This window comes from Lagenorhynchus albirostris, chromosome 10, assembly GCF_949774975.1.
Source record: "Lagenorhynchus albirostris chromosome 10, mLagAlb1.1, whole genome shotgun sequence".
Classification (NCBI taxonomy): Eukaryota; Metazoa; Chordata; class Mammalia; order Artiodactyla; family Delphinidae; genus Lagenorhynchus; species Lagenorhynchus albirostris.
The window spans coordinates 51,539,372-51,564,955 of NC_083104.1; the positions used below are offsets into that span (position 1 = coordinate 51,539,372).

Genomic DNA, 25,584 nt, shown 5'->3' on the forward strand with positions numbered 1-25,584 from the left:
TTGGCTCAATCCTGCAGGGAATCTCTGGAGACAGTGACCACAGGTCACCACGGTTTCCTGATCAGGGGTGAGAGAACAGGGGTATTGATACCACTGAACTTGTCAGTCATTATTTAAGGGCTTGCTTCAGGGAGATATAAATTCCCAGACTCTTCTGGTTTTCAGTGTGCTCAGACAAAGAGTTATGATAGCTGAGTCACCCTCCAACAAAGATGCACAGATGCTCACCCAGAGCCCCTGTGCATGGGAACGGTAAAGGGATCTAGGAAATATGGACAGACCCCTGACAGCATGTGCTGCAGCTGCTGATACCACTTACCCTTTGGTCTGTCTTCATGGTGGAAATTTTTCTAAAAAGAAAAAAAAATCCTTTTTTCCCGAAAGGAAATTTATAGGATTTAGGAAACTGCTCCTAGAAAGAAAAATACAACTTCCTTCTGGGAAATCAGCTGAATAGTGAGGAGAAAACCATAAAGGGGTCTCCAGGGCAGCGTTTCATGTGCACTGGAAAAAGTACACCTTCATTATCAGAAATATATGCTGCTGAAAGGGAATGTCTGTGAAAATGGGGAGAAACCGAGCTGCTTACTCATCAGTCATAGAAATCAGCACAGGTACTGCCAGGCTGCACACTGGTCTCATCTGGGAAGTTTTAAGAACTACTGATACCTGGGTGCCAGCCCTAGAGATCTGGATATAAATGTTCTGGACATCGGGCTTTTTAAAAGCTGCTCAGTGACTATAACATGTAGCCCAGTTTGAGAATTAGTTCCCTAATGCAGAGTTTCCCAAAGCTCTCTGATGATAAGAAATACCAGATGAACTTATTAGAAATGCAAACCCTCAGGCTACATCCCAGAGGCACCAAATCCCAATCTCCAGGGAAGGGGTCAGAGGAGTTGGTAAATCAAAGAGCCACAGTGAACCCCACAGCCCTGGATGGTGCTTGTTAGATGTTTATTGGCCGTAGGCTTCTCTGCTGCCATGGCATCTCCCTCCAGGAAGGGTTGTACATTTGCTGATTGCAGTCAAGAAACTGAAAGATGTGGCCATGGAAAGCCCCGGGGGAGAACAACATCCATGGTTTGTTTTTTAAAAAAACCACATAAGTAAATGAAAACGGTCCTTTGAATCTCAAACATAGGCAAAGGTTCAGATCCCTGAGGGAGACAGGACAGAGCCAGAGGAAAATCAGCATGACCTTTCTTTAGTGATCTCAAATGGATACGTGGAGCTTCTGAGTCTGATCTCTTTCCTCTCATGAACAAGAGGTAGCAGCTAGCTTTTGCTGTGTAACATACCACCCCCAAATGTAGTGGCTTAAAACAACTGTTTGTTTAGTTCACTATTTTGGGGGGAGGGCAAAAATTTGTGTTATTCTTCTGGCCTCAGCTGGGCTCATTCACGAGTCCGCAGTCAGCTGCTGGGTAGGGGCCTTGCTTCTGGGCGTTGGCTGGATGTTGACTGGGGTGATGGGTGGGGGGCAGGCGCTGAGCCATGTGTTCCTCATCATACAACAGGAGATCCTGGGCTTTCCACCTCACAGGCTTCAAAGAGGTTGTTGTGTATGCAAGTGTGTGCCCCTTTGCCCACAACTGTAGTGCATGAAGCCAGAGGTCGGAAACATCTGTTCACATCGTATAGGGCACCAAGTTTAAAACCATGACAGTGACTCCAAAACTGAGTTATTGCCAAACCAATAAGAGGTTCCTCCTGATATACTGCACTCAGAGGAGCACAACTTCAGTTCAGTAGTATTCCTGCCAAAGATGTGCAACCTGAATCTAATCATGAGGAAGCTTTAGCCAAACTCAAGTTGAGAAACATCGTACAAAATGACTGGCCTATACTCTTAAAAATGTCAAGGAGGGGGGCTTCCCTGGTGGCGCAGTGGTTGAGAATCTGCCTGCCAATGCAGGGGACACGGGTTCGAGCCCTGGTCTGGGAAGATCCCACATGCCGCGGAGCAGCTAGGCCCGTGAGCCACAACTACTGAGCCTGCGCGTCTGGAGCCTGTGCTCCACAACAAGAGAGGCCGCACACCGCGATGAAGAGTGGCCCCCGCTCGCCGCAACTGGAGAAAGCCCTCGCACAGAAACAAAGACCCAACACAGCCATAAATTAATTAATTAATTAATTAATTAATTTAAAAAAAAGTCAAGGAGGGCTTCCCTGGTGGTGCAGTGGTTAAGAATCCACTTGCCAGTGCAGGGGACAAAGGTTTGAGCCCTGGTCCGGGAAGGTCCCACATGCCGTGGAGCAACTAAGCCCGCACGCCACAACTACTGAGCCTGTGCTCTAGAGCCCGCGAGCCACAACTACTGAAGCCCGTGCGCCTAGAGTCCATGCTCCGCAACAAGAGAAGCCACTACAATGAGAAGCCTGCATACCATAAGGAAGAAGAGCCCCCACTCACCGCAATTAGAGAAAGCCTGCATGCAGCAACGAAGACCCAATGCAGTCAAAAATAAATTAAATTAAAAAAAGAAAAGAAAAATGTCAAGGATAAGAAAGAGAAAGAGGGAATTCCCTGGCTGTCCAATGGTTAGGACTCCGCAATTCCACTGCAGGGGGCGCAGGTTCGATCCCTGGTTGGGGAACTAAGATCCTATAAGCCTCGTGGTGCAGAAAAAAAAAAAAAAAAGACAAAGAAAGGCAAGGCAACTGTTTTGGATTAAAATAGACTAAAAAGACTTGACAACGAAATGTAATTTGTGATCCTAGATTGTATTTTGGACCAGGAGAAAACAGCTATAATTGATGAAATCTGAATATGGATTTAAATTAGATAATAGTATTGTATCAATGCTTAAATTCCCTGATTTTGGTAACTACTGCAGTTATGTAAGACAATATCCTTGTTCTTGGAAATATATACCAAGGTTCTTAGGGACAAAGTGACATCATGTCTACAACTTATTCTCAACTGGTTCAGAAAGGAATTACAGGGACTTCCCTGGTGGTCCAGTGGTTAAGAATCCACCTTCTAATGCAGGGGACGTGGGTTTGATCCCTGGTTGGGGAACTAAGATCCCACATGCCGTGGGACAACTAAGCCCACACGCCGCAGCCAGAGAAGCCCGTGTGCCACAATGAAGAGCCTGTGTGTTGCAATGAAGCAAAGACCCAGAGCAGACAAAATTAAAAAAAAAAAAAAGAATTACAGATATAGATACACATATGTACATATTCATATATGTATACATATGCATGTATGTGTTTATGTATGATATATATTTTCTCTCTCTATATATATACATATCTATATCTATCTAGAGAGAGAAAATGATAAAGCAAATGGGGCAAAATGAAAACACATTAGTAAATCTGGATAAAGGGTTTATGGGAGTTCCTTGTTTTTTAAATTTTTCTGTAACTTTGAAATTATATGAAAATGAAAATTTCCCCCCAAATGATCTACATACTCCTCCCAAAACAACAATAACAACAACAGGAAAGCACAAAACAAAACAAAGCAAAAACAAAAACATGAAGCAAATCCGTGATGCCTATCAGCTTATGTAAGGACTGATGCCATTTTAGCAAGTGAGCCCTGTGTGAGTGTCTTTGAGTCAAAGCGCTCAAGAGCCCCGCATCCAGGGCAATTTGCCTGAGCCTAGCTTGCCCCCCTCCCCTCCCCTCCAGGTCAACACGGAGAGGCTTGCGTGGGGAAAACTGGAGTCTTGGTCCAACAGGGCCTGACTTGTGAGGAGGCTTCAGATGGGTGATGAAGGGGCTCAGGAATGCATGCTGAGGTGGGGTTAGGGTCAGAGGGCTGCTCTCTCTCGGACTTTCCAGAAAAGCAGGATGGATTCCCCATGATCCCTCAGAGAAAGAGCCCTGTCCCTGTTCCTCTGCCTTTCCTTCTTTAGAAAGAGCATGTAAATGGCTCCCAAATGGCTCTTCACTTTTCCTCAGGGGAGCCTTGTAGACAGTCAACAAGGGATTATCACAGTAAGTGAAGTAAGTCAGACAGAGAAAGACAAATACCATATGATATCACTTACATGTGGAATCTAAGATATGATATAAATGAACTAATTTACAAAAATAAAAACAGACTCACAGACTTAGGAAACAAACTTATGGTTACCAAACGGGAAGGGGGGTGGAGGAGGAGTAAATTAGAGATTATTAGCATATACAAACTACCATATATAAAATAGCAGATAAAAACTACTACATATAGGGATTTCCCTGGTGGTCCAATGGTTAAGAATCCGCCTTCCAATACAGGCGACTTGGGTTCGATCCCTGGTCGGGGAACTAAGACCCCCACATGCCGTGGGGCAACTTAAGCCCGCACGCTGCACCTACTGAGCCTGCGTGCTCTGGAGCCCGCACGCCACTAGAGAGAAGCCCACGCGCCACAATGAAAGATCCTGCATGCCGCAACTAAGGCCCAACACAACCAAATAAATAAATAAATATTTTTTAAAAACCTACTACATATAAAGTAGATAAACAACAAGGTCCTACTGTATGTGTGTGTGTGTGTGTGTGTGTGTGTGTGTGTGTGTATACATGAATCACTTTGCTGTACACCAGAAACTAACATAACACTGTAAAGCAACTATACTTCACCAAGGGAAATCTGTGTGCCAAAGGAAGGTTAAGAAGCCAAGAAGAGGCTCCTGGGGAGTGCACGTGAGGTCTGGTTCAGCAGACACCCAGGTGCAGTATCACCTCTAAAGGTTGCCTTTTTCCTGATGATGCTTCATTGCACCGAGCCCTGGGCTGCTGCTTCTCTTTGGCAAGACAGGAAGCATGAAGGGTGCTAACTCCAAAAATGGCAGACATGTGCCTCATAAAGAGCCCAGAAAGAAAACAGTCTGTGGAATGTTCAGGAAGCTGCCTCCTGTGTTTCTCTTTTGAAATAAAGTTCATCATGAATGTAGACGTTTCTCTGTTTCCTTTCAGTATTTTTGTTTCACTGACAGTGAATTTCCAGCCCTGTGGTGACCTCACTTTAATAAGTGAAATTCTTTTTAACCAACTGGATGCTGATGAAATGAGCTGCCTCCACTTGGGTTCTCTGGCTCTGCTTCTCTTGGCATCTTGTCTGTGGAGTCAACAGCGTGGGGTCTGAAGGCTTCAGGTCTCCTCTCACCTTCTCCCTGTAGCACCCAAGGCTCACTAAGGGTGTGCTTCTGTTTCCCCCCGCTAAGCCAGGGCTGGCCTGGCTGCTCTCCCCGCCAGCCCACCTCACCTTCTTAGCACTGTATTTCACCTCCCCTGCATACGTTACTCCTACCTGTATCTCCCTTAAAAATAGAAATGGAATGATTCCCTTCCTTTATGTCTTCAAGAAGAGAGCTGAGGGTCTTCCCTGGTGGTCCAGTGGTTAAGACTACACACTTCCACTGCAGGGGGCACAGGTTCGATCCCTGGTCAGGGAACTAAGATCCCCCAAGCTGCAGTGTGGCCAAAAATTAAAAGAGAACTGAATGCTCACCTCTCAGGTGAGCAGGAATTTTTGAGAATAGCCACCTCCCAGATCTGCTTGAGGAGGCGCTGTGCCTCAAGATCAGCTTTGGGGAAATTCCAGCAACGATGGGAGACTGGAACCAGTGAACTGCAATGCTTTGAGCAGCTGATAGAACTTATCCAGTTCAGGGTCTCCCGAGGGAGTGTGGAAGAGTCTGCACTCATTACCATTGACCTGGCACTGGCCAATTTTTCATTTATTTGTCCAGGGTAATGCAAAGCAGGGCTCAGACTTGTGGGTGCTTCAGAGAGAGAGAGAGAGAGAGAGAGAGAGAGAGAGAGAGAGAGAGAGAGAGGACTCCTCTCCACCCTCAAAGAGTTGACGGTGTATAAGGACAAGTAAGAGATGAGTGAGTTTCCATGGCACAGAGGAGGAAGGTAATTAGGGAGACGTCCTGAGGCAGTGGCAGCTGAGGTGGAATTTGAAGGATTTTGTTCTGTGGGGATAATGGTTAGGGAAAGGAGAAGAGGACACTGCAGAGAAAACAGCTGGAGCACGGGCTACAAATCTGAGATACCAGTGGTTCTGGGGAGACTAGCTCTGGGTGAGCCCTTGTCCTAGTGCTTCAGAGAATGAGTTGGGTTTGGAACATCCCTGGGGGCTCGAGTGGCTGCTGGGCAGCCCAGATAAAACCACTGCAGTTATTCCCAACTTGATCTATAGATTCAATGCAATCTCAGTCATAATTCCAGCAAGTGCTTTTGTGGATATGAACTAATTCTATAGTTTATATGGAGAGACAAAGACCCAGAATAGCTAACTCATAATTCAAGAAGAACAAAGTTGGAGGACTGACATGACTCAACTTCAAGACTTACCTAGAGGGAGGGATAGATTGGGAGTTTGGGATCGACACGTACACATATTTAAATTAGATAACCAACAAGGATCTACTGTGTAGCACAGGGAACTCTGCTCAATAATCTGTAATAACCTAAATGGGAAAAAAATCTGAAAAGGAATAGATACATGTACATGTATAACTGAGTCACTTTGCTGTACACCTGAAACTAACACAACATTGTTCATCAACTATGCTCCAATATAAAATAAAATCTTTTTAAAATTAAATTTTAAAAGACATAAAGATGCAGAAACACAGTGTGGTATTGGTGAAAGAACAGACAAATATCAATGGAATCGAGTAGAGAGCCCAGAAATAGACGCACATAAATATAGTTAACTGATCTTTGACAAGGGAGCAAAAGCAATACAATGGAGCAAAAATAGTCTTTTTAATATAGGTGCTGGGACAACTGAACATCCACATGCAAAAGAAAAGAATCTAGACACAGCCCTTACACCCCTCACAAAATTTAACTCAAAACGTATCACAGACCTAAATGTAAAATGCAAAACTACAAAAATCCTAGAAGATAATACAGGTGAAAACCTAGATGACCTTGTTTATGGTGATGACTTTCTTGATACAACACCAAAGGCACAATACATGAAAGAAGTAATTGTTAAGCTGGACTTACTTAAGATTGAAAACTCTGCTCTGCAAAAGACAGTGTCAAGAGAATGAAAAGGCAAGCCCCGGACTGGCGAAAATATCTGCAAAAGACATATCTACTAAAGGACTATTATTCAAAATATACAAAGAACTGTTGAAATTCAACATTAAGAAAATGAACAGCTCAATTTAAAAATAGGCAAAAGACCTGAACAGACACCTCACCAAAGAAGATACACAGGTGGCAAGTAAGCATACGAAAAAATGCTCCACATCATATGTCGTCAGGGAAATGCAAATTAAAACAATAATGAGGGACTTCCCTGGTGGTGCAGTGGTTAAGAATCTGCCTGCCAATGCCAGGGACACGGGTTCGAGCCCTGGTCCAGGAAGATCCCACATGCTGCAGAACAACTAAGCCCGTGCGCCACAGCTACTGATCCTATGCTCTAGAGCCCGCAAGCCACAACTACTGAAGCCCACACACCTAGAGCCCGTGCTCCACAACAAGAGAAACCACCGTAGTGAAAAGCCCGTGCACCGCAACGAAGAGTAACTTCTGCTCGCCGCAACTAGAGAAAACCCCCGTGCAGCAACGAAGACACAGCACAGCCAAATAAATTAATTAATTTAAAACAAAAAAACAAAAAACAATGATTTACCACTACACATCTAGTAGAATGGCCAAAATCCAGAACACTGATGACACCAAATGCTGACAAGGATGTGGAACAGAAGGAACTCTCATTCATTGCTGGTGGGAGTGCAAAATGGTACAGCCACTTTGGAACACAGTCTGGCAGTTTCTTACCAAACTAAACATACTTTTACCATGCGATCCAGCAATCACAGTTCTTGATATTTACCCAAATTAGCTGAAAACTTAAGTTCACACAAAAACCTGTACATGAATGTTTATTAGCAGCTTATTTTCCTAATTGCCAAAACTTGGAAGCAACCATGATGTCTTTCAGTAGGTGAATGGATAAATAAACTGTAGCACTTCCAGACAATAGAATATTATTCAGTGCTAAAAAGAAATAAGCTATCAAGCCTTGAAAACACATGGAGGAAACATGCTTATTACTAAGTGAAAGAAGCCAGTCTGAGAAGGCTATGTACTGTATGATTTCAACTATATGACATTCTATAAAAAGCAAAACTATGGAGACAGTAAAAGGATTAATGGTTGCCAGGAGTTAGGAGGAATGAATAAGTGTAGCACAAAGGATTTTTTGGGCAGTGAAACTATTTTGTATGATACTACAATGGCGAATGTATGTAATTATATATTCAAAACCCATAGATTGGGTTTATACAATCAAAACCCATAGACTGTAGAACATGAAGAGTGAACCCAAATGTAAACTGTGGCCTTTGAGAGATAATGATATGTCAATGTAGGCTCATGGATTGTAACAAATGTACCACTGTGGTACAGGATAGTGAGAAGGCTGTGCCTGGGTAGAGACGGGAACATGGGAAATCTCTGTACCTTCCACTCAATTCTTCTGTGAACCTAAACCTGCTCCAAAACTTAGTTTATGAGTTTTTTAAAAAGCAGGCACTCGGTAATAAATATGATATAATCCTCTTTACGTTAACACACACACACAATATCATATATTATCGCTTATATGTGGAATCTAGAGAAATGGTAGAGATGAACTTATTTGCAAAGCAAAAACAGAGTCACAGATGTAGAGAACAAACTTACGGTTACCAAGGGGGGAAGAAGAGGGTGGGATAAGTTGGGAGATTGGGATTGACATATATACACTACTATGTATAAAATAGATAACTAATGAGAACCTACTGTAAGCACAGGGAACTCTACTGAATGCTCTGTGGTGACCTAAATGGGAAAGAAATCTAAAAAAGAGTGGATATATATATACGTATGACCGATTCACCTTTCTGTACAGCAAGAAACTAACACATCATTGTAAAGCAACTCTACTCCAATAAAAAATAACACACACACACACACACACACACAGCTACATATGTAGTATACCTATGTGCATCTCCATCAGTATTTATTTGTAAATACCAAACCGGTAACAGTGTTACCATCAGGGTCGAGGTTGGGGGAGGGGAGAGGCATCCTCTACTCTACAGTCTGTAATTTTTCAGCATTTCACAAAGAGTAGCACTTGCTGCTGGGCAGTGTCTCTGGGTCCGCCTTTCAAGGAGACATTAGAGGATAATATTGCCTGGCCATTTAAAAATACAAAGTTGTGGGACTTCCCTGGTGGTCCAGTGGTTAAGAATCCATCTTCCAATGCAGGGGACGTGGGTTCGATCCCTGGTCGGGGAACTAAGATCCCACATGCCGCAGGGCAACTAAGCCTGTGGGCCACAACTAGAGACCCTGTGTGCCGCAACTACTGAGCCCACACGCTCTGGAGCCCACATGCCACAAATAGAGAGAAACCCGAGCGCTGCAACAAAGGCCAATGCAGCTAAATAAATAAATAAATCTTTTTTTAAAAAAATAAATAAAAACACAAAGTTGTAGCACTTTTATTCATTCAACAAGTATTTTTTGAGTGCTTCATCTGCACCAGGCATTCTGCCAGGTCCTGGGGATGCCAGGGTGAAGGAGATCTCAGTTTAAGGTGCAGGCAACACCCATGGGGGAGAGGGGGTTGCTTTTTGTTTTTCCTCTTCTATTGTTCCGTTCCTTTTGGATTAACCCAATATTTTATATTATTCCATTTTACTTCCTCTACTGGCTTCTTTTTTTTCAGTATTTATTTTCTTGGCTACATCCGGTCTTAGTTGCAGCATGCAGGATCTTTGCAGTGCGTGGGCTCTAGAGCGCATGGGCTTAGTTGCCCCAAAACATGTGTGACGTTAGTTCCCCGACCAGGGATCGCACCCACGTCCCCTGCATTGGAAGGCATATTCTTAACCACTGGACCACCAGGGAAGTCTCAAGGGGTTGTTTTTTAAGTTTGTTTTTTCCTCCCAGCTGAAAAAGTTCTGCAGAGTTTGGGAAAACTTATTGTGATTCCTTGTCCTCAGAGAAGCCGTGTGGAGACCCACCTTCCTTCCCACACACCATCCTGCAGGGCCACACGGGCTTGGAGATGGGGGATGAGCTGCTGTACCTTTGCGCCCCCGGCCACGTGACGGGCCGGCGCGAAACAGCCTTCACCTTGCTGTGCAACAGCTGCGGGGAGTGGTATGGCCTGGTCCAGGCCTGCGGGAAAGGTAAGCAGGAAAATAACTCCAGGACAGCTGTATGGACCGCTCCTCCTGATGGGAATTTTCTGCTGCTGCCCTGCTGTCTTGCTCTACTCCTTGGGCTGCCCCGTGAGTCTGAATAAAATTATAGCTGAGGTTAAAAAGACTCCTGTTGGGCACTTAGCTCCCGAAACTTGATCTGATTCCCCCAAATGTCCCCATTCCATCATCATCGTATGCCTGGGGGCGAGGCTTCTGCATCCCACCCCTGCCCAGCCCCCTTGGGAATTCTCCCAATGGCAGAAATCACTCTCTCCTATGACTCCTACACCATGGACCTCATGCCAGACCCTGAATTGTTCCCTGACCTCACAGGGTTCCTTTCTCCCCAAGACTCCTTCAGAGCCCACCTTCCTGATCCCCCATGACCTCTGGGTCCCAAGTGGAGGTTGCCGCTATAGAGGGGGATGACTCCAGCACCACAATGTTACTGAATTTATAGGACGGTTGGTCCCCAGAATGTCCGGCAGATCCTATGGGAGAACCATGATGAGACTAGGGTGCTGTCTTGTCTGTGAGCTTCATCCATGTTGTTGCCTGAGCTGTGGTGTTTTGGGTTCATTGCAGTTTACTATCTATAGTGTGAATACACCACCCATTATTTCTGCTGGTGGTCATTTGGCTTGTTCTCGTGTTGTGACTGTCGAAAGTTTACGCTGCGGTGATCGTTCTCCTCCACATCATTCGTTTCACATGTGAACACATTTCTTTTGGTTCCTGGCAGTGGAGTTGCTGCCCATGGGGTAGGTGTGTGTCCAGCTTACGTGGAGAGTTTTCTAAAGTGTTTTGACCAGTTTACTCTCCCACCAGCTGTGTATAAGAGCTCAGTTCCAGCATCCTCACCAACCTTCAGGATTGTGAGACTTTTTATCTTTTCACCAATCTGCTGACTACTCCATGGTGACCTGTAAAACCCATGTCTCTACCCAAGCACTTATCTAATCAGCATTTACTATTAGCATTTACTCAGTAAGTGTCTGTCCAAGATTTTTGCCCATTTCTCTAATTGATTTGATTATTTATGTTAATGTTGGATTTCTTTTTTACGAAAACTTTCTTAATGTGTTGAAATTTTTTCTCTCAGTCTGTGGCTTATTTTTTCCTCTTGGAGTGTTTTTTGATGAATAGTGAGATTTTGTTGTCTCAAACTCTGTGCACAAAAATTTGTTTTCTTGTTATTGATAGACTGACACGTTAGTAAAAATGCAATAAAAATGAGTTAGCATAAAACTAAAGGAAAGATATTCTAGATATAAATAAAAATTTTCCTTAAATAGACATAAAATTCCCCTGTCAAATTGTTACAAAAGCTTCTAAAAACTTCCTACTTGCTTGTCACATACTAATAACAAAGTTACAGAGTGGGACAAGTCCCTGAAACACAATTTGAGCCATTTTCTAGAACTTTCCTCTGTTGCTGCCGCTTTGTGGCAGGCAGGAGCTCCTGCCAGTTCCGATGGATTCACCTGTCTGAGAAAAGAGGCATAAGACCTGACTTGCTGCTTGTGGCATGTGTCGCCTCAAAGCAGACCCAGGCTCACCCTGAGGTGTCAGTGGGCTGGCTGTGTTTCTGGCGAGGCACCGAGGCTGCACCATCCCACGAGGCACGTCCACCACTAAAAGGGGTTGTTTACTGGCCCCAGTAGAATGAGAACTAAATGAAGGTTTTGTGTGTCTGAAATGGTGTTTACTTTCTCACCGCAAAGCAGAGTCATTGGAGCTTTCAGCTGCTGGGCAGAAATTCTGGTTGCTACACTTAGCTGAATATACAGACCGTTATAGTTTTCATTACTCTATAGATTTAACGTTTAAAGTATCTGTGTTATTATAAATGTGTGTGTGTGTGTTACAAGAATATTGTCACCAGGTGTTTGACTCCACCTTACGTGTATTTTTCCAGTGAACACCAACTTGTTTTGATTAAGGAACTGCTTCAGTTGGAGAAAAGTCATCTTGAGAGGGTGGGCCGAACAAGGGTTTTGGAGTTGGACCCATCTTGGTTTGGACAACAACATTCCTTCTACGGCCTATTGGCCATTCATTCATTCACTCTGTCCCCCTCCCTTCATCTGGCAGGGTCCCAGGTACTGTGTAATCAACGTTGAGCAAAACTGTCCCAACCCTAAAGGAAACTAGTAAACTGAATACCTTAGGAGAGACAGAGAAGCAGTAGATGATGAGGTAAAAGGGAAAGCTGGAAAACGAGGTGTCCCAGGTGAAATTTTAAAGGAAGTGTGTGTTCCCAGGTGGGAAAAGTGCTCAAAGGCTGCACAGGTCCAGTCAATGGAAGCTAAAAAGTGTGCACTGGTTTCACAGCCTACGAAGGTTCTGGTAGCCTCGTGTTTTCAGTGTGTAGCTGGGGAGTGGGATGCACCTGGGCGGAACTGCAGCGAGCACAGGAATGAGCTGGAGCTTAGGAGCTCAGGGCTACTAGGAAGGCTGTTTCACTCAAATTTGTCACTGTTTGGGCATCTTGAAGACTGGCTAGATGACTTGGGTTAGATTCTCTAAAAGCGGAGCCTGTTCAGATGTGCATGGCTTGTTGGGGGAGAAAGGGAATAAGGGAGGCAGGGAAGGTGAGAGGGAGGAGTTCAGGATGTGGCCTCAGCTGGATCATTGCTTTGCCTGATCCCTTGGGGAGCTGGGGAGCATGAATTGCACCACAGGGTTGGTCCCACTTGGAAGCAAGGGGACCGGCCTGAGTTCCTCCATATTAGTCTGTCGTTGGCTGCAGGCTGCTGTGCACGGAGGGCAAGGCGGGTTGCAACTGCCCTAACTGAGGCTCCCATTCCTCCAAGGGCAGTCGTCCAGAGGAGTGGCAGCTGTGAACCCTCAGCTGCCGTCGCTCACAGCTGCTGGCGGATGGGTGCACTGGTCTGGGAAAGGGGACATGAGCACCAACAGCATCCACTACAGTGGAGAACTTAGTTGCTTATTAAAGCATCAGTTCAGGAGAGCAGTGGTTTAAAGAAAAATTAGTAAAGTGGGGACTGCCTGAATGAGCATGATGAAATTTAAACTCTGAATGGTAAGCGGGCATGAATGCACAGGGGCACGCCCACCTGGGTGGTCAGTGAGTGGCCAGTGCAGGAGGGTGCCTCAGGCACACACTGCCCACCCAGGTTGTATGTTCACCTTGACCTTATGGTCCAGCCTCAAGTGGTGCTGGTGAAATCTCTCACTTAGCACAGGGACTTTAGCCTTGACCATCAACCTGAATGGGTGGGGACTTCTTAAACTGCCATTTTCTCCCCTCTGCGTGTTGGTATTTCTCTAGCTTTGGTTCCTAGAGTCCAGGTCTGGGTCTGGCCATTTTATTTTCCATTCTCCTACCTGAATCCACAGTTGGTTTCCATTCCCAGTTGGGTAGCACGAAATGTTTGTCATACCTCTCTAATGTTCTTGGTATCCAATTATGGTTAGTTGTTGCCCTAATTATAGAAAAGTCCTGGTGCTTTGCTCCTTACACACGTGCACAGATTTCCATGCTATATTTGGTTTTCTTTGGGCTTCTTATTATACCAAGTCCCATATCTTCAAGGCCATATCCATCTCTGGCCACTTGTACCCTAGATAGTCTCTGACCTCCCAGCACTCCGAGTGGCCACCCCTGGCCACGTGATCATGGTGCCACACGTGCTTCCCTGGGCACACTGACCATTCCCCTACTTGCTGTCCTGGGGGCTCACTGCCTTCAACAGCTCTGCCCTCTCCTGACTCAGCACCCAGTGGTCCTATGGCCTCTACCCTGGTCTGCAATTACCCCAGGAAGGGAGAGACTCATAGACCCTTGCTCTCTGATTTGCCCCTTGATCCTCCTTTAAAACTTGCCCTGGGGACTTCCCTGGCAGTCCAGTGGTTAAGATTCTGAGCTTCGACTGCAGGGGGCACAGGTTCAATCCCTGGTCAGGGAACTAACATCCCACATGCCACATGGCGTGGCCAAAAAAAAGACAACTTGCCCTGACAAAGGGTATCTGCTAAGACAGGCTCTGAAAAGCCTTTAAGATTTTCCACTCCAAGCTCCATGGTTCTGTTTGTGCTTTCTGTAGTATCAGGAAAGTGAGTGACACCAAGCTTGAACTCACTCTACCAGCCCTGCCACCTCTGAGTCCAACAACACATGGACAGCTACTCCTTTTCCCTTCCCTGGTCTGTTGCAGCTATGGAAACAAGACCCATTCCCCATTTGGGCACTGAGAAAAGAGCTGTCGTAAACCATGCCAAACCTGTTCCATGTCATCTCTGTTTTGGGAGTTGTTTTTTGTTCTTGTTTTGTTTTTTTAAACAACTTTCCTGAGGTTTAATTTGCATACAATAAACAGTAACCATTTAAAATATAAAAGTCTCTGAGTTGTCACAGATCTGTACACCCATGAAACCACCACCAGAACCAAAATACAGAACATTTTCATCTTCCCCAAGTCTCCTCATGTTCCTTTCTGTAAGAGGAGTTTTATACACTTTATTTCATTTCATCTTCACAAGTCTGAAAGTAGAAATGGCCAGCTCCAATTGATAGATGGGAAAACTGAGGGACAGAGAGGTTCAGTAACTTCCTGCGTCAGGCAGCCAGAAAGAAGCAGAGCCAAGGGACTTCCCTGGTGGCGCAGCGGTTAAGAATCTGCCTGCCAATGCAGGGGACACGGGTTCGAGCCCTGGTCCAGGAAGATCCCACATGCCGCAGAGCAACTAAGCCTGTGCGCCACAACTACTGAGCCTGCGCTCTAGAGCCCGCGAGCCACAACTACTGAGCCCGCATGCCACATCTACTAAAGCCCGCGCACCTAGAGCCTGTGCTCCACAACGAGAGAAGCCACCGCAATGAGAAGCCTGCGCACCACAGCAAAGAGTAGCCCCCGCTCACTTCAACTAGAGAAAGCCCGCGCACAGCAACAAAGACTCAAGGCAGCCAAAAATAAAAAAAGAATTATTAAAAAAAAAAAAAAGCAGAGCCAAGATTAAAACCAGGCACGTCTCATTCCAACATCTTTATGATGGCTGTGTGCTTCTCCAGGGGCCTCTAAAAAGCATCAGGGCTTGCTTTGTAAACTAGCTGTTCCCTCACTAAGTTCCTTTGCTATTTTCCCTCATTTCTAAAGCCCATCTTTTGTTTTCTTAAATTAACTTCCATTTCTGTTTTTCTCCATCTTCTAGACTTCCTTCATAGAGTAAAAGCCAGAGACTGGACTGAATTTAGAATCTCTTTGTCAATATTGCCATATTTGTTCAGAGGTTCATCGAACCAGTGGTTATTTCTGGCTTGTCTGGTTGTCTTTTTCAAATTTACTATTTTTAAAGGCTGTGTAGCCAAGACCAGAGGGAAAAAGAAGGCATGCGTGGGCTTCCATAAATGCAACAACATGAAAAATGGCAGCCCTGGGAGAGCCCAGGGTTCTGGGCCCCGGCCTGTATACTTCTGCCCCTGATAAAGGCACGACCTGGGCGACTCTTTTCTTTTTACTCCTGATTTCTATTGATGTGTAGTCTTTGGTTTTCCTAAAGTAACAATTAAATCTAAACACACAGGGAATGACTTGGTTTTTGCCAAGAGAGCCCATGGAGTTTACATTTCCTGGATCCGTTGGTCTAAATCAGGAGGCCCAGTGTTGTGCCAGCCCAGCTTTCAGGAGAGCGTGGGGGAGGGGAGGGCTGGAGGGTTGGTTAAGGAGAGCGCAGACTCATGGGAGCAGAGGGAGGGGAGAGAAATTACACCTCAGCAGGCAAAGGGCTGATGTTCCCCACCTTGAGGCAGAGTGTAATTTTGGGTTGACATTCAGTGAGCAACAAACTTTACTGTGACTCAAGAAGGGAAAAACAGGCTTGGGATATTTTGTCATGAGTAGACTCTTTGTAAACAGTTGGTGTCTGTGTCTTCATTTGAGGTTTTGGTGAAACTGTGACACAGTGAGAGCCTGTTTCTGAGCCAGACCTTGACCTGAGAACCTGGGCAGACAGGAAGAGCTTGGCTCTGGGCCCTGGGCTGCCATCCAGGGATGCTCTAGGCTCAGGGAGCTCTGAAGGCAGAACCTCCAGACGGACAGGCAGACACACACACACACACACACACACACACACACACACACACACACACACACACACACACACACACACACACACACACACACACACACACACACACACACACACACACACACACACCTCAGACTGGCCATAAGGGTCCTGGTCAAGGCAGGCCCACCAGGCAAGAGTGGGCTGACCTATCCCAAATCCCCAGCTCTAACATTATACGCTAGGCCAGTATCTCCTGCACAAGAAGGTAGGGGGGAGGAGAAAATGGCTCACGTCCTGCCCATATTCCAGGTGCCTTTTGACTTCTGAAGCTCATGGGCTGGGTTACATGGGAGAAGGAATTTAGCCCACATTGATTATGCTCAGTACTAGGACTAAGAGGTTGTTTACCATTCTTTGCTACTGTCATGCACCAAATAATGCCCTGGCTGACGGACTTCCAGACTGAAACAAGCTTGATCAAAACGGGCTTCCATCACTCACTTGTTTACCTCTTCATTCACGCGGTTATTCATTCAACAAATATTTCCAGAGTGTCTACTATGTGCCAAGCACCACGCTGAGTGCTGGGGACACAAAGGCAGAGAGGACTTGTCCACACACCAGAAGACAGAACTATCACAAATACCCTGAGAGGATGACCAATATGGAGTCCCAAACAAACACTTCCCAACACAGACGGTCCTCAACCTCAGACACACGTCAGAACCAATTGGCAAAATGCCCAAATAGCACTTGGTGCTCAAAAGAGAAGCTTGCCGGGTGCACACCAGTGAACTTACCTCGGCCTCGGAGCTCGTCAGCTCTTCCAGAGGCATCTTTCCATTCCACCAAGGGAAAGCGTACGCTGGCAGCCAGTGCCAAGCTGGGAAGACACAGGGAGAATCCCCGAAACAAATAGTTTCGACAGCTGCTATGAACGTCCCCCCAAACCCCCTCTCAGGGCCAGCGAGTCACGAACAACTAGCTCCTCGCAGCCATCCCGGCGAGTCTTCATGGCGGCGGCTCTGGTCGGGAAAACCCCGGGAGCCAGATATCACGAGAGCCCAGCCTCAGGTTGGGCGCCAAATACTTAACCTAAAGTGGGTCCAGCTGCTCGCCGCTCAAAAGCCAATAAAGAGGCAAGGTTGACGGAAAGGAAAGTTTGCTTTATTTCAAAGGCCAGCAACCGAGAGGGGAGGCCAGTCTCCTGTCCAAAGACCGACTCCCCCCACTGACAATCAGTGGGCAAGAGCTTTTATAGGCAGAGGGTGGGGACTACATGCAGGAACAGCACAGTCAGCTCTGACCGTCATCTTGAAATTGGTCAGGCGGTGGTCTGATCACCATCATCTTGATTGTTTTAGGTTCAGTTAATCTTCAGTTCCAGGGTCGGTTTGTTCCCATTTCTTTGAGGCCAGTTCTCAGAATTGTGGCAGCTTATGTCATGGCTACAGCCTGGTCACCATATAGTTAACTTCTTCCACCTGCTGGGGGTTTTAGTATCTACAAAGTAGCCTTCATCGAGTCATAGTAGTAACATCAAAGATCACAAATATAATAATGAAAAGTAAAATGAATGGGCTTAACTTTTAGGAGCAGATCAGAAAGGATTTTTAAATGTGTTTATAACTCTGCAAGTCATTAAATAAGCAAGATAAGGAGACTTATTAGAAATAAACCAAATGCCCACTAATCCAGTTTCAGAGCCCAGGAACACACCACACCTCAGCATTCCATCCAGACCTTGGTGCTGGAGATCTTTGCATTTTGCCCTTTTTAAGGTGCAGAGTGAAGTAGGGGGAAACTCCTGAGCTTTGTTTCCACCTGCAGAATACGTCTGACTCCAAATGTCGTGAGGTGGGGGGCAGTGGAGGGGGATCCCTCACACCAACAACCAATTTTGCAAATCTCTGGACACCAGCTGGGCGTCCTACAGTTCAATTCCATTCTAACATTACCTACCTGGAGTTAGTGCAGAACCCATGGATTACGGGCTCAGTCCCACAAGACTGCCTCTGCTTTACATGCCAATCACAAATCCAGATCACCTGGACTTGTGACCAACTGGCTATAAATTGGGGGTTTTTACGACCCCCTCCTCAGGTTTGACAATTTACTAGAACAGCTCACAGAACTCAGGAAAGGACTTTACTTGTAGTTACCAGTTTATTATAAAGGATATTACAAGGATACAGGTTGAATAACCAGATGAAGAGGTACATAGGACAAGGTCTGGAAAGATCCCGAGGACGGGAGCTTCTGTCCCTTGAACCTGGGGTGTATTCCTCCCCAGCACGTTGGACACATTCACCAACCTGGAAGTTCTTGAAGCCCTGTAGTTTAAGGGTTTTTATAGAGGTTTCATTATGTAGGTATGGTTGGTTACATCATTGGCCTTGGCGATCAGCTCAATCTCCAGCCCCTCTCCCTAGGTGGGGGTAGGGCTGAAAGGTCCAACCCTCTAATCACGTGGTTGGTTCCTCTGACAACCAGCCCCCAACCTGAAGCTCTCTAGGGGCCCACAGAGTCACCTCATTAACATAACTCAGGTATGGTCAAAGAAACTTGTTATACATAACAAAAAATATTCCTGTCACCCCCATCACGCAGGAAATTCCAAGGGTTTTAGGAGCTCTGTGCCAGGAACCAAAGACCAAATATGTATGTTATTATATCACAAGAGCCTAAGAAACCTTTCTATTTAATAATTGTGTCTTGGGGCTTCCCTGGTGGCGCAGTGGTTGAGAGTCCGCCTGCCGATGCAGGGGACACGGGTTCGTGCCCCGGTCCGGGAAGATCCCACATGCCGCGGAGCGGCTGGGCCCGTGAGCCATGGCCGCTGAGCCTGCGCGTCTGGAGCCTGTGCTCCACAACGGGAGAGGCCACAACAGTGAGAGGCCACAACAGTGAGAGGCCACAACAGTGAGAGGCCCGCGTACCACAAAAAAAAAAAAAAAAAATTGTGTCTTGGACTTCCCTGGTGGCGCAGTGGTTAAGAATCTGCCTGCCAATGCAGGGGACACAGGTTTGAGACCTGGTCCGGGAAGATCCCAAATGCCGCAGAGCAACAAAGCCTGTGCGCCACAACTACTGAGCCTGAGCTTTGCCGCAACTACTGAAGCCCGTGCGCTCTAGAGCCCGTGCTCTGCAACGAGAAGCCACCGCAATGAGAAGCTCACACACCGCAACGAAGAGTAGCCCCTGCTCACCGCAACTTGAGAAAGCCCACGCGCAGCAACGAAGACCCATTGTAGCCAAAAAAATTAAAAATAAATTTAAAATAAAATAATTGTGTCTTGTAGTAGGATGTAACTTTCAAAGACCATTGAGAGGGGCAAGCTCAGCGGGCTGCTCTCTTCTGAGGACACAGCTACTTGAGACCTTCCTAACCAGCATGGTTCCTACCTCACCAAGCTGTCCTTACATTCGGGGCTCCTGCCTGTGGGGCCCGTCTTCCTTCTCACTCAGCTGGATTCAGGATACTTCACAGCACATCTCACAACTCAGAAGTCTTACAAAGAGCAAATCAGAGTTTCAAAAGATACTTTTTTATTTAATTAAAACATACATTCAATGATATCACTTATATGTGGAATCTAAAAAATAAAACAAACTAGTGAATAAAACAAAAAAGAAGCCGACTCACAGATATCAAGAATAAACTAGTGGTTACCAGTGGGGAGAGGGAAGGGGGAGGGGCAACATAGGGGTAGGAGATAAAAATAAAAGGGTTATTATGAGATTATATGGAATCGTGTGTGAAACTGTTGAAAATTGTAAACCACTATAGAATTTAAAGATCTTTCATTCAATTTTTAGAAAGTTTGAAAAAACATACATATAAATCATAAGGGAACAGATTAATAAATTATCAAAAAATAAAGAAATTTGGCCACCACGCTGGTCAAGAAGTAGAATGCTGCCAGTACCCCCAAAAGAATGTGCTCTTTTGTGCTCGGCTCCTTTTGCACAATTTTATGGCTGTGAGATTCCATGTCGTGGGAAGCAGGGGTTGGTTCATTTTTATTGATGTCCAGATTTTCATTGTATGAATGTACAACAGTGTATGTGTCATTTCTGCAATTAATGGCCATTTGAAGTGTATCTAAGTTTCTGGTTATTATAAACATGCTCGTGCATGTCTTTTGGTGACCGTGTCCACACGTTACTGTTGGGTACATACTTAGGAGTGGAATTGCTGTGCTTTGCATCCTTGTTTACACTAGGAATTTTCGGTCTGTTTAATTTTAGCCATTCTGGTGCTATGTAAATGGCATTTCATTATGGCTGTAATTAGCATTTCTCTGTTACTAATGAGGTTGAGCCTCTTTACATGTGTTAAATGACTATTTAGATATCCTTTTTGTGATGTTCTGATTCAAGTATCTTGCCAACTTTTCTATGGTTTGTCTGCCTATTTATTTATTTATTTATTTTAAACTTATTGATTTATTTTTGGCTGCGTTGGGTCTCCGTTGCTGCGCGCGGGCTTTCTCTAGTTGTGGAGAGCAGGGGCTACTCCTCGTTGCAGTGCGCGGTCTTCTCATTGAGGTGGCTTCTCCTTGAGGTGGCTTCTCTTGTTGTGGAGCATGGTCTCTAGGTACACAGACTTCAGTAGTTGTGGCATGCGGACTCAGTATTTGTGGCTCACGGGTTTAGTTGCTCCACGGCATGTGGGATCTTTCCAGACCAGGGATCGAACCCGTGTCCCCTGAATTGGCAAGTAGATTCTTAACCACTATGCCACCAGGGAAGTCCCTGCCTATTTATTATTGATTTGTAGGAGTTCTTTATAAATTCTGGAACCCTTTGAAGGCTATATGTGTTGCAATTATCTTCAACTCTGTGGCTTGCATTTTAACTCTCTTCATGGTGGCTTTTGATGAACAGAAGTTCTTAAAGTTAATGTAATTCCATTGTCTGTCTTTGCGCCAATACCACACACAGTCTTAAAAAGTACTCCAGTTTTATAGTTAATCTTGAAATCTTGTAGTTTGCATGCTCCAGCTTTTCTTTTTCCTTGTCTATTCTTGGCCCTCTGCATTTCCATAAATTTTAGCATCAGCTTGTCAATGTCTGAGATATTTATTAGGATTGTATTAAATCCACATAGATCAATTTGGGCAGTACTGACAGCTTAACAATTACACTTCCATTGTACTAACATAGGATAGCCTTCACTACTTAAGTCTTCTTTAATTTTGCTCAGAAATACTTTGTACCATTCTATGTAGAAATCTTACCCATCTTTTGTTAGATTTATTCCTAGGAGTCTGGGGTTTTTTTATGCTATGGCAAATGGTATCTTTTAAATTTTTTGTTTTCTGTTTATTGCTGGTATATAGAGATAAAGTTGATGTTTTATGTTGACTGTAGACCCAGTTTCCTTGATAAACTTGCCTGTTAATTTGTTTAACACTTTGTATATAGGTTCTTTGGGTTTATCTGTGATACAGTCATAGCATCTGAGAATAACAGTTTTATTTCATTTGTTCTAGTCCTCATGCTTTTGGTTTCCCTTTCTGTGTTCCACGCTGGCTCTGTGACCTCGGACTTAATGAGGCTTTTCCCTCTTTCCTTCCAGATGAGAGTGAGGTACATATTGACTATGAAGATAATTTTCCTGATGACAGATCTGTGTCATTCAGAGAGCTCATGGAGGATTCCCGGACAGAGGCAGAAGAGGACAGGGGTCAGGGAGAAGCCTCTGAGGAGGCTCCAGAGCAGGACCATCTGGTCTCTATTTCTGTGGGGAAAGAAGACACAGCCCAGGATACAGCTTTTGCGCCAACCACAGGTTTGCCCAGCACTGGGAGCGGTGTCCCCACAGACCTGCCAGGATCCCGACAAAACCAGAAGTACATGTTCTGGTTTCCTGATGAGACCTTCCACAAGCCTGAGTTGGAAAAGGAGATGGACGAGGACACCAAAAAGCAGTTTCCTGCTGGAGACAACCACAGTGGCACCACATCGGCCCCAGGTGAGCCAGAAACTAGGGTCATCTACAGCAGCACTGATGGTCCCTTGGGGCCATTTGTGGGCAGGAATGACAGCAAGGCAGGTGACCCAATGGTGAGCAGCAGCGATGAGTCCTGGTTAGATGGCTACCCTGTGACCGATGGGGCTTGGAGGAAGACAGAGGCAGAAGAGGAGGAAGAGAAGGACGAGGGCAATCGATCAGTAGGGCTGGAAGAAACCGTCCTAGTTACACCCAATCAGCCTGCTCTTGTGGAAGTTAAGAAGCCCAGGAGTACCACCCTCACACTCAATGAGGACACAACCAACCGTTCAGTTCTTCCAACTCAAACTCTAGATGTAGAAGCTTTGGCTCTCAGACCCATGAGTGTGTCTGAAACTGAGAGGCCCAGCAAGGGGGATGGTGACTTGACCAGGGACCAGTCAACTGTTCCTTGGAGATATGCCACAGAGAAGCCTCCCATGTCCACCCTACCCTATGAGCTCACCAGCTCTATCCTGGAGACGGTGACAACCGCCATCCACAAGACGTCGAACCTCATTCCCTCAACTGTCACGGCGGCCACCCGGACTCCAGTGGAAATCACTGCCCCTGAGGTCCAGGATGCCTTTCCATACCTGCTGTCTGAGGACTTCCTGGGACAGGAAGTCCCCGGCCCAGGTGCAAGCGAGGAGCTTCTTCCAACCTTGGAGTCCTGCGTAGGGGATAAGTGTCGCAGCCTCAGCAGAGGCCCCATCATTGCCACCATTGTCACGGTCCTGTGCCTGCTGCTGTTCCTGGCAGGCATGGGGGCCGTGTGGAGTTACCGCAGGTGCCGGCACAAGAGCTCCGTGTACAAGCTGAATGTTGGCCAGCGGCCGGTTGGTCACTACCACCAGCAGATTGAGATGGAGAAGGTCTAGCCACCTTGGGGGGCTCGCCCGAAGCCCCTTGGGAGGAAGATAAACTGTGACATATCACATTGAGAAACCCTGACAATTCACTAGCGCACGAAACAAGTGGAGTAGGGCTCGTCTTCTTTTTCTCAGGTCTTTGTTTTCTAGGCTGAGAAGCATCTCTGGAGGCACCTGGCAGGGCAGGGAGGCTTTGGTGGCATCTTCACACACCTCAGCATCCCCTTGACCATCTGCCCTGGAACCTGTTGCACTAATCCCAGACCTGTGCTTCCTAATTCCAGTGAGAGGTCAAAACTCACCTCTTCATCATACAGTTGTCTTTTCTTTTTTTTTTAAGAAAGAAAATGACTGAGATTGCAACATGAAATTTTCGAAATAGATGTGATGTACAAAGCATTTGAGAGCGGTGTTATTTCGGATATAGATATTTAATTGCTGGGAGTGGGATATGGAAGAATAATGGGTTATTTCCTTTTAATGCTGTGACGTTGCTGAGGGCATATGAGCCAAGAACCAGGACATAGTCTAGAAGCGTTGAGATTTTTTAAAAATTGTTTGTTGAAATTGGAAAGAATTTATGACAGATGTTTGGGTGGGTGGGGAGGGGAGGAGTTGTGGGACACACATCCACCCTGTTCCCTCCATCCTGTGGGACAGCCCATCGTTTTTTTAAAAAACAAGATTTGTTTTGTACCGGTAAGCACCATTTCCTCTCAGAAGCAGTGGCCTGGTTGTCCTTGACCAGTCTGTGCCTAGGAATGTCTTAGAGTTTTTGCCAGGACTAACAAAACTCAGTCCTCGGTTTCCTTTCTCAGGATTAACCATTCCTCTGAACTCCAGGAAGAGAGAATGAGCTAGGAGGAAAAAAATGTTTCAAGAGGGCCAAGGGCTAGGATATCAAGCATGGGTACCTACCTGATAGAGAAGCAGAGGAATTGAAAAGGAATATGAAATGACCTGTGACAATCTGTACCTTACCCTGTTGTGGCGATTTTGAGCCCTCTAGAAACAGCCTGAGTGCAGGATGGACTCCGCATGGCTGCTGTGCACCCGGTTCACGGCATCTCGATCATCTTATGGTGACTCAGCACATCTCGCTTATGATGACAGAGCATGCGCCTCAGACCAGTGGCATCCACATCACCTGGGAACTTGCTAGAGGTGCAAATTCTCTGGTTCCACCCCAGATGAAGTGGAGACCCTGGGGGTGGGGCCCAGCTATCTGTGCTTTAACCAGCCCTCCAGGTGATTCTGATGCACGCTCAAGACTGAACCACAGGCTTACAAGCACATAAATTTTGAGCTTTGAGGCCAGCTGAGGCTCTGGAGGCACCGATGAGGAACACCTGAGGTCTGTCTTGCACGGAGGTCAGGCATCGCTGTGCCCCTGGATAGCATTTGAGGCTGCCAAAACATCACTTCCAACTCAAAAATAGGTAATATTAATACAAATGTATTAATAAATTTATCACAAATAAATAATACATGCAAATGTATTATTTGATAGAACTGCAAAATAAACCCAACACATCAGTTTTTAAGTTTTTATTGATTTGGTGTCATCTAATTTAATGTTATAGGATCTAATAATGCACGTAGAAACGGAATGCTTAAAAACACTGTAAACCGGGCTTCCCTGGTGGTGCAGTGGTTGAGAGTCCGCCTGCCGATGCAGGGGACGCGGGTTCGTGCCCTGGTCCGGGAAGATCCCACATGCCGTGGAGCGGCTGGGCCCGTGAGCCATGGCCACTGAGCCTGCGCGTCCGGAGCCTGTGCTCCGCAACGGGAGAGGCCACAACAGTGAGAGGCCCGTGTACCGCAAAAAACACACACAAAAAAAAAACAAAAAAAAAAACACGCTGTAAACCTAAATTGTATGTCATCATGTGTGTTTTGAGACTGGTAAATGTTTACTGCTCACAAAAATTTGGGGGTGGGGATCCATTAACACAAAGCTTCTGACATTTTTTAAATAAATAATTATTTCCCCAAACAGTTACTTAGTGTATTTTATATCTGCGTTACATCACAGTGGTTTCTTTAAAAAGGATTCTCTAGTAGTCTTGAAAGTAATGTCTTAATACTTGTTGGATCTAAGACCACCCTTTCTAAGCCTAACTCTCAGCCATGTGACCTCCCACAGCAGGATTCTGGGGAGTCTGCAGAGCTCCTGCCCCCTCCTTCCTCCTTCCATCTTCCTCACCCCAACCAGAGACCATGCCTCTCACTACAACAAAAAGCCCAGGGCCTTGCTACTCAAAGTGTGGTTCCCAGCAGCACAGACACCACTTAGGAGCTTGTTAGAAATGCAGCATCTCACGCCCCTCCCCAGACCTGCTGACTCAGACTCTGTGTTTAACAAGATGCTCAAGTGATGGGTGTGTGCGGTCAAGTTTGAGAAGCACTGGCCTAAGAGACCAGAGCCAATGGCCTCCCTTCTCCTAACTGATGGGACAGTCAAAGGAATCAATAGAGAGAGTTAGGGGTAGGTGGTCAGGAA

At 45.8% G+C, this 25,584-nt stretch overlaps 1 protein-coding gene across 1 annotated transcript in view; it reads left to right on the top strand.

Annotated features, from left to right (window-relative positions):
• SUSD5 (sushi domain containing 5) overlaps window positions 1-25,072 on the top strand; it is a 39,606-nt gene extending 14,534 nt beyond the window's left edge. Inside the window, exons 4-5 of the mRNA XM_060164084.1 lie at window positions 9,975-10,163; window positions 21,796-25,072. Of these exons, the coding sequence (XP_060020067.1) occupies window positions 9,975-10,163; window positions 21,796-23,090 (1,484 nt within the window). The 3' untranslated portion in view covers window positions 23,091-25,072. The remainder of the gene's footprint in view (window positions 1-9,974; window positions 10,164-21,795) is intronic.
• The last annotated feature ends 512 nt before the right edge of the window (window positions 25,073-25,584 follow it).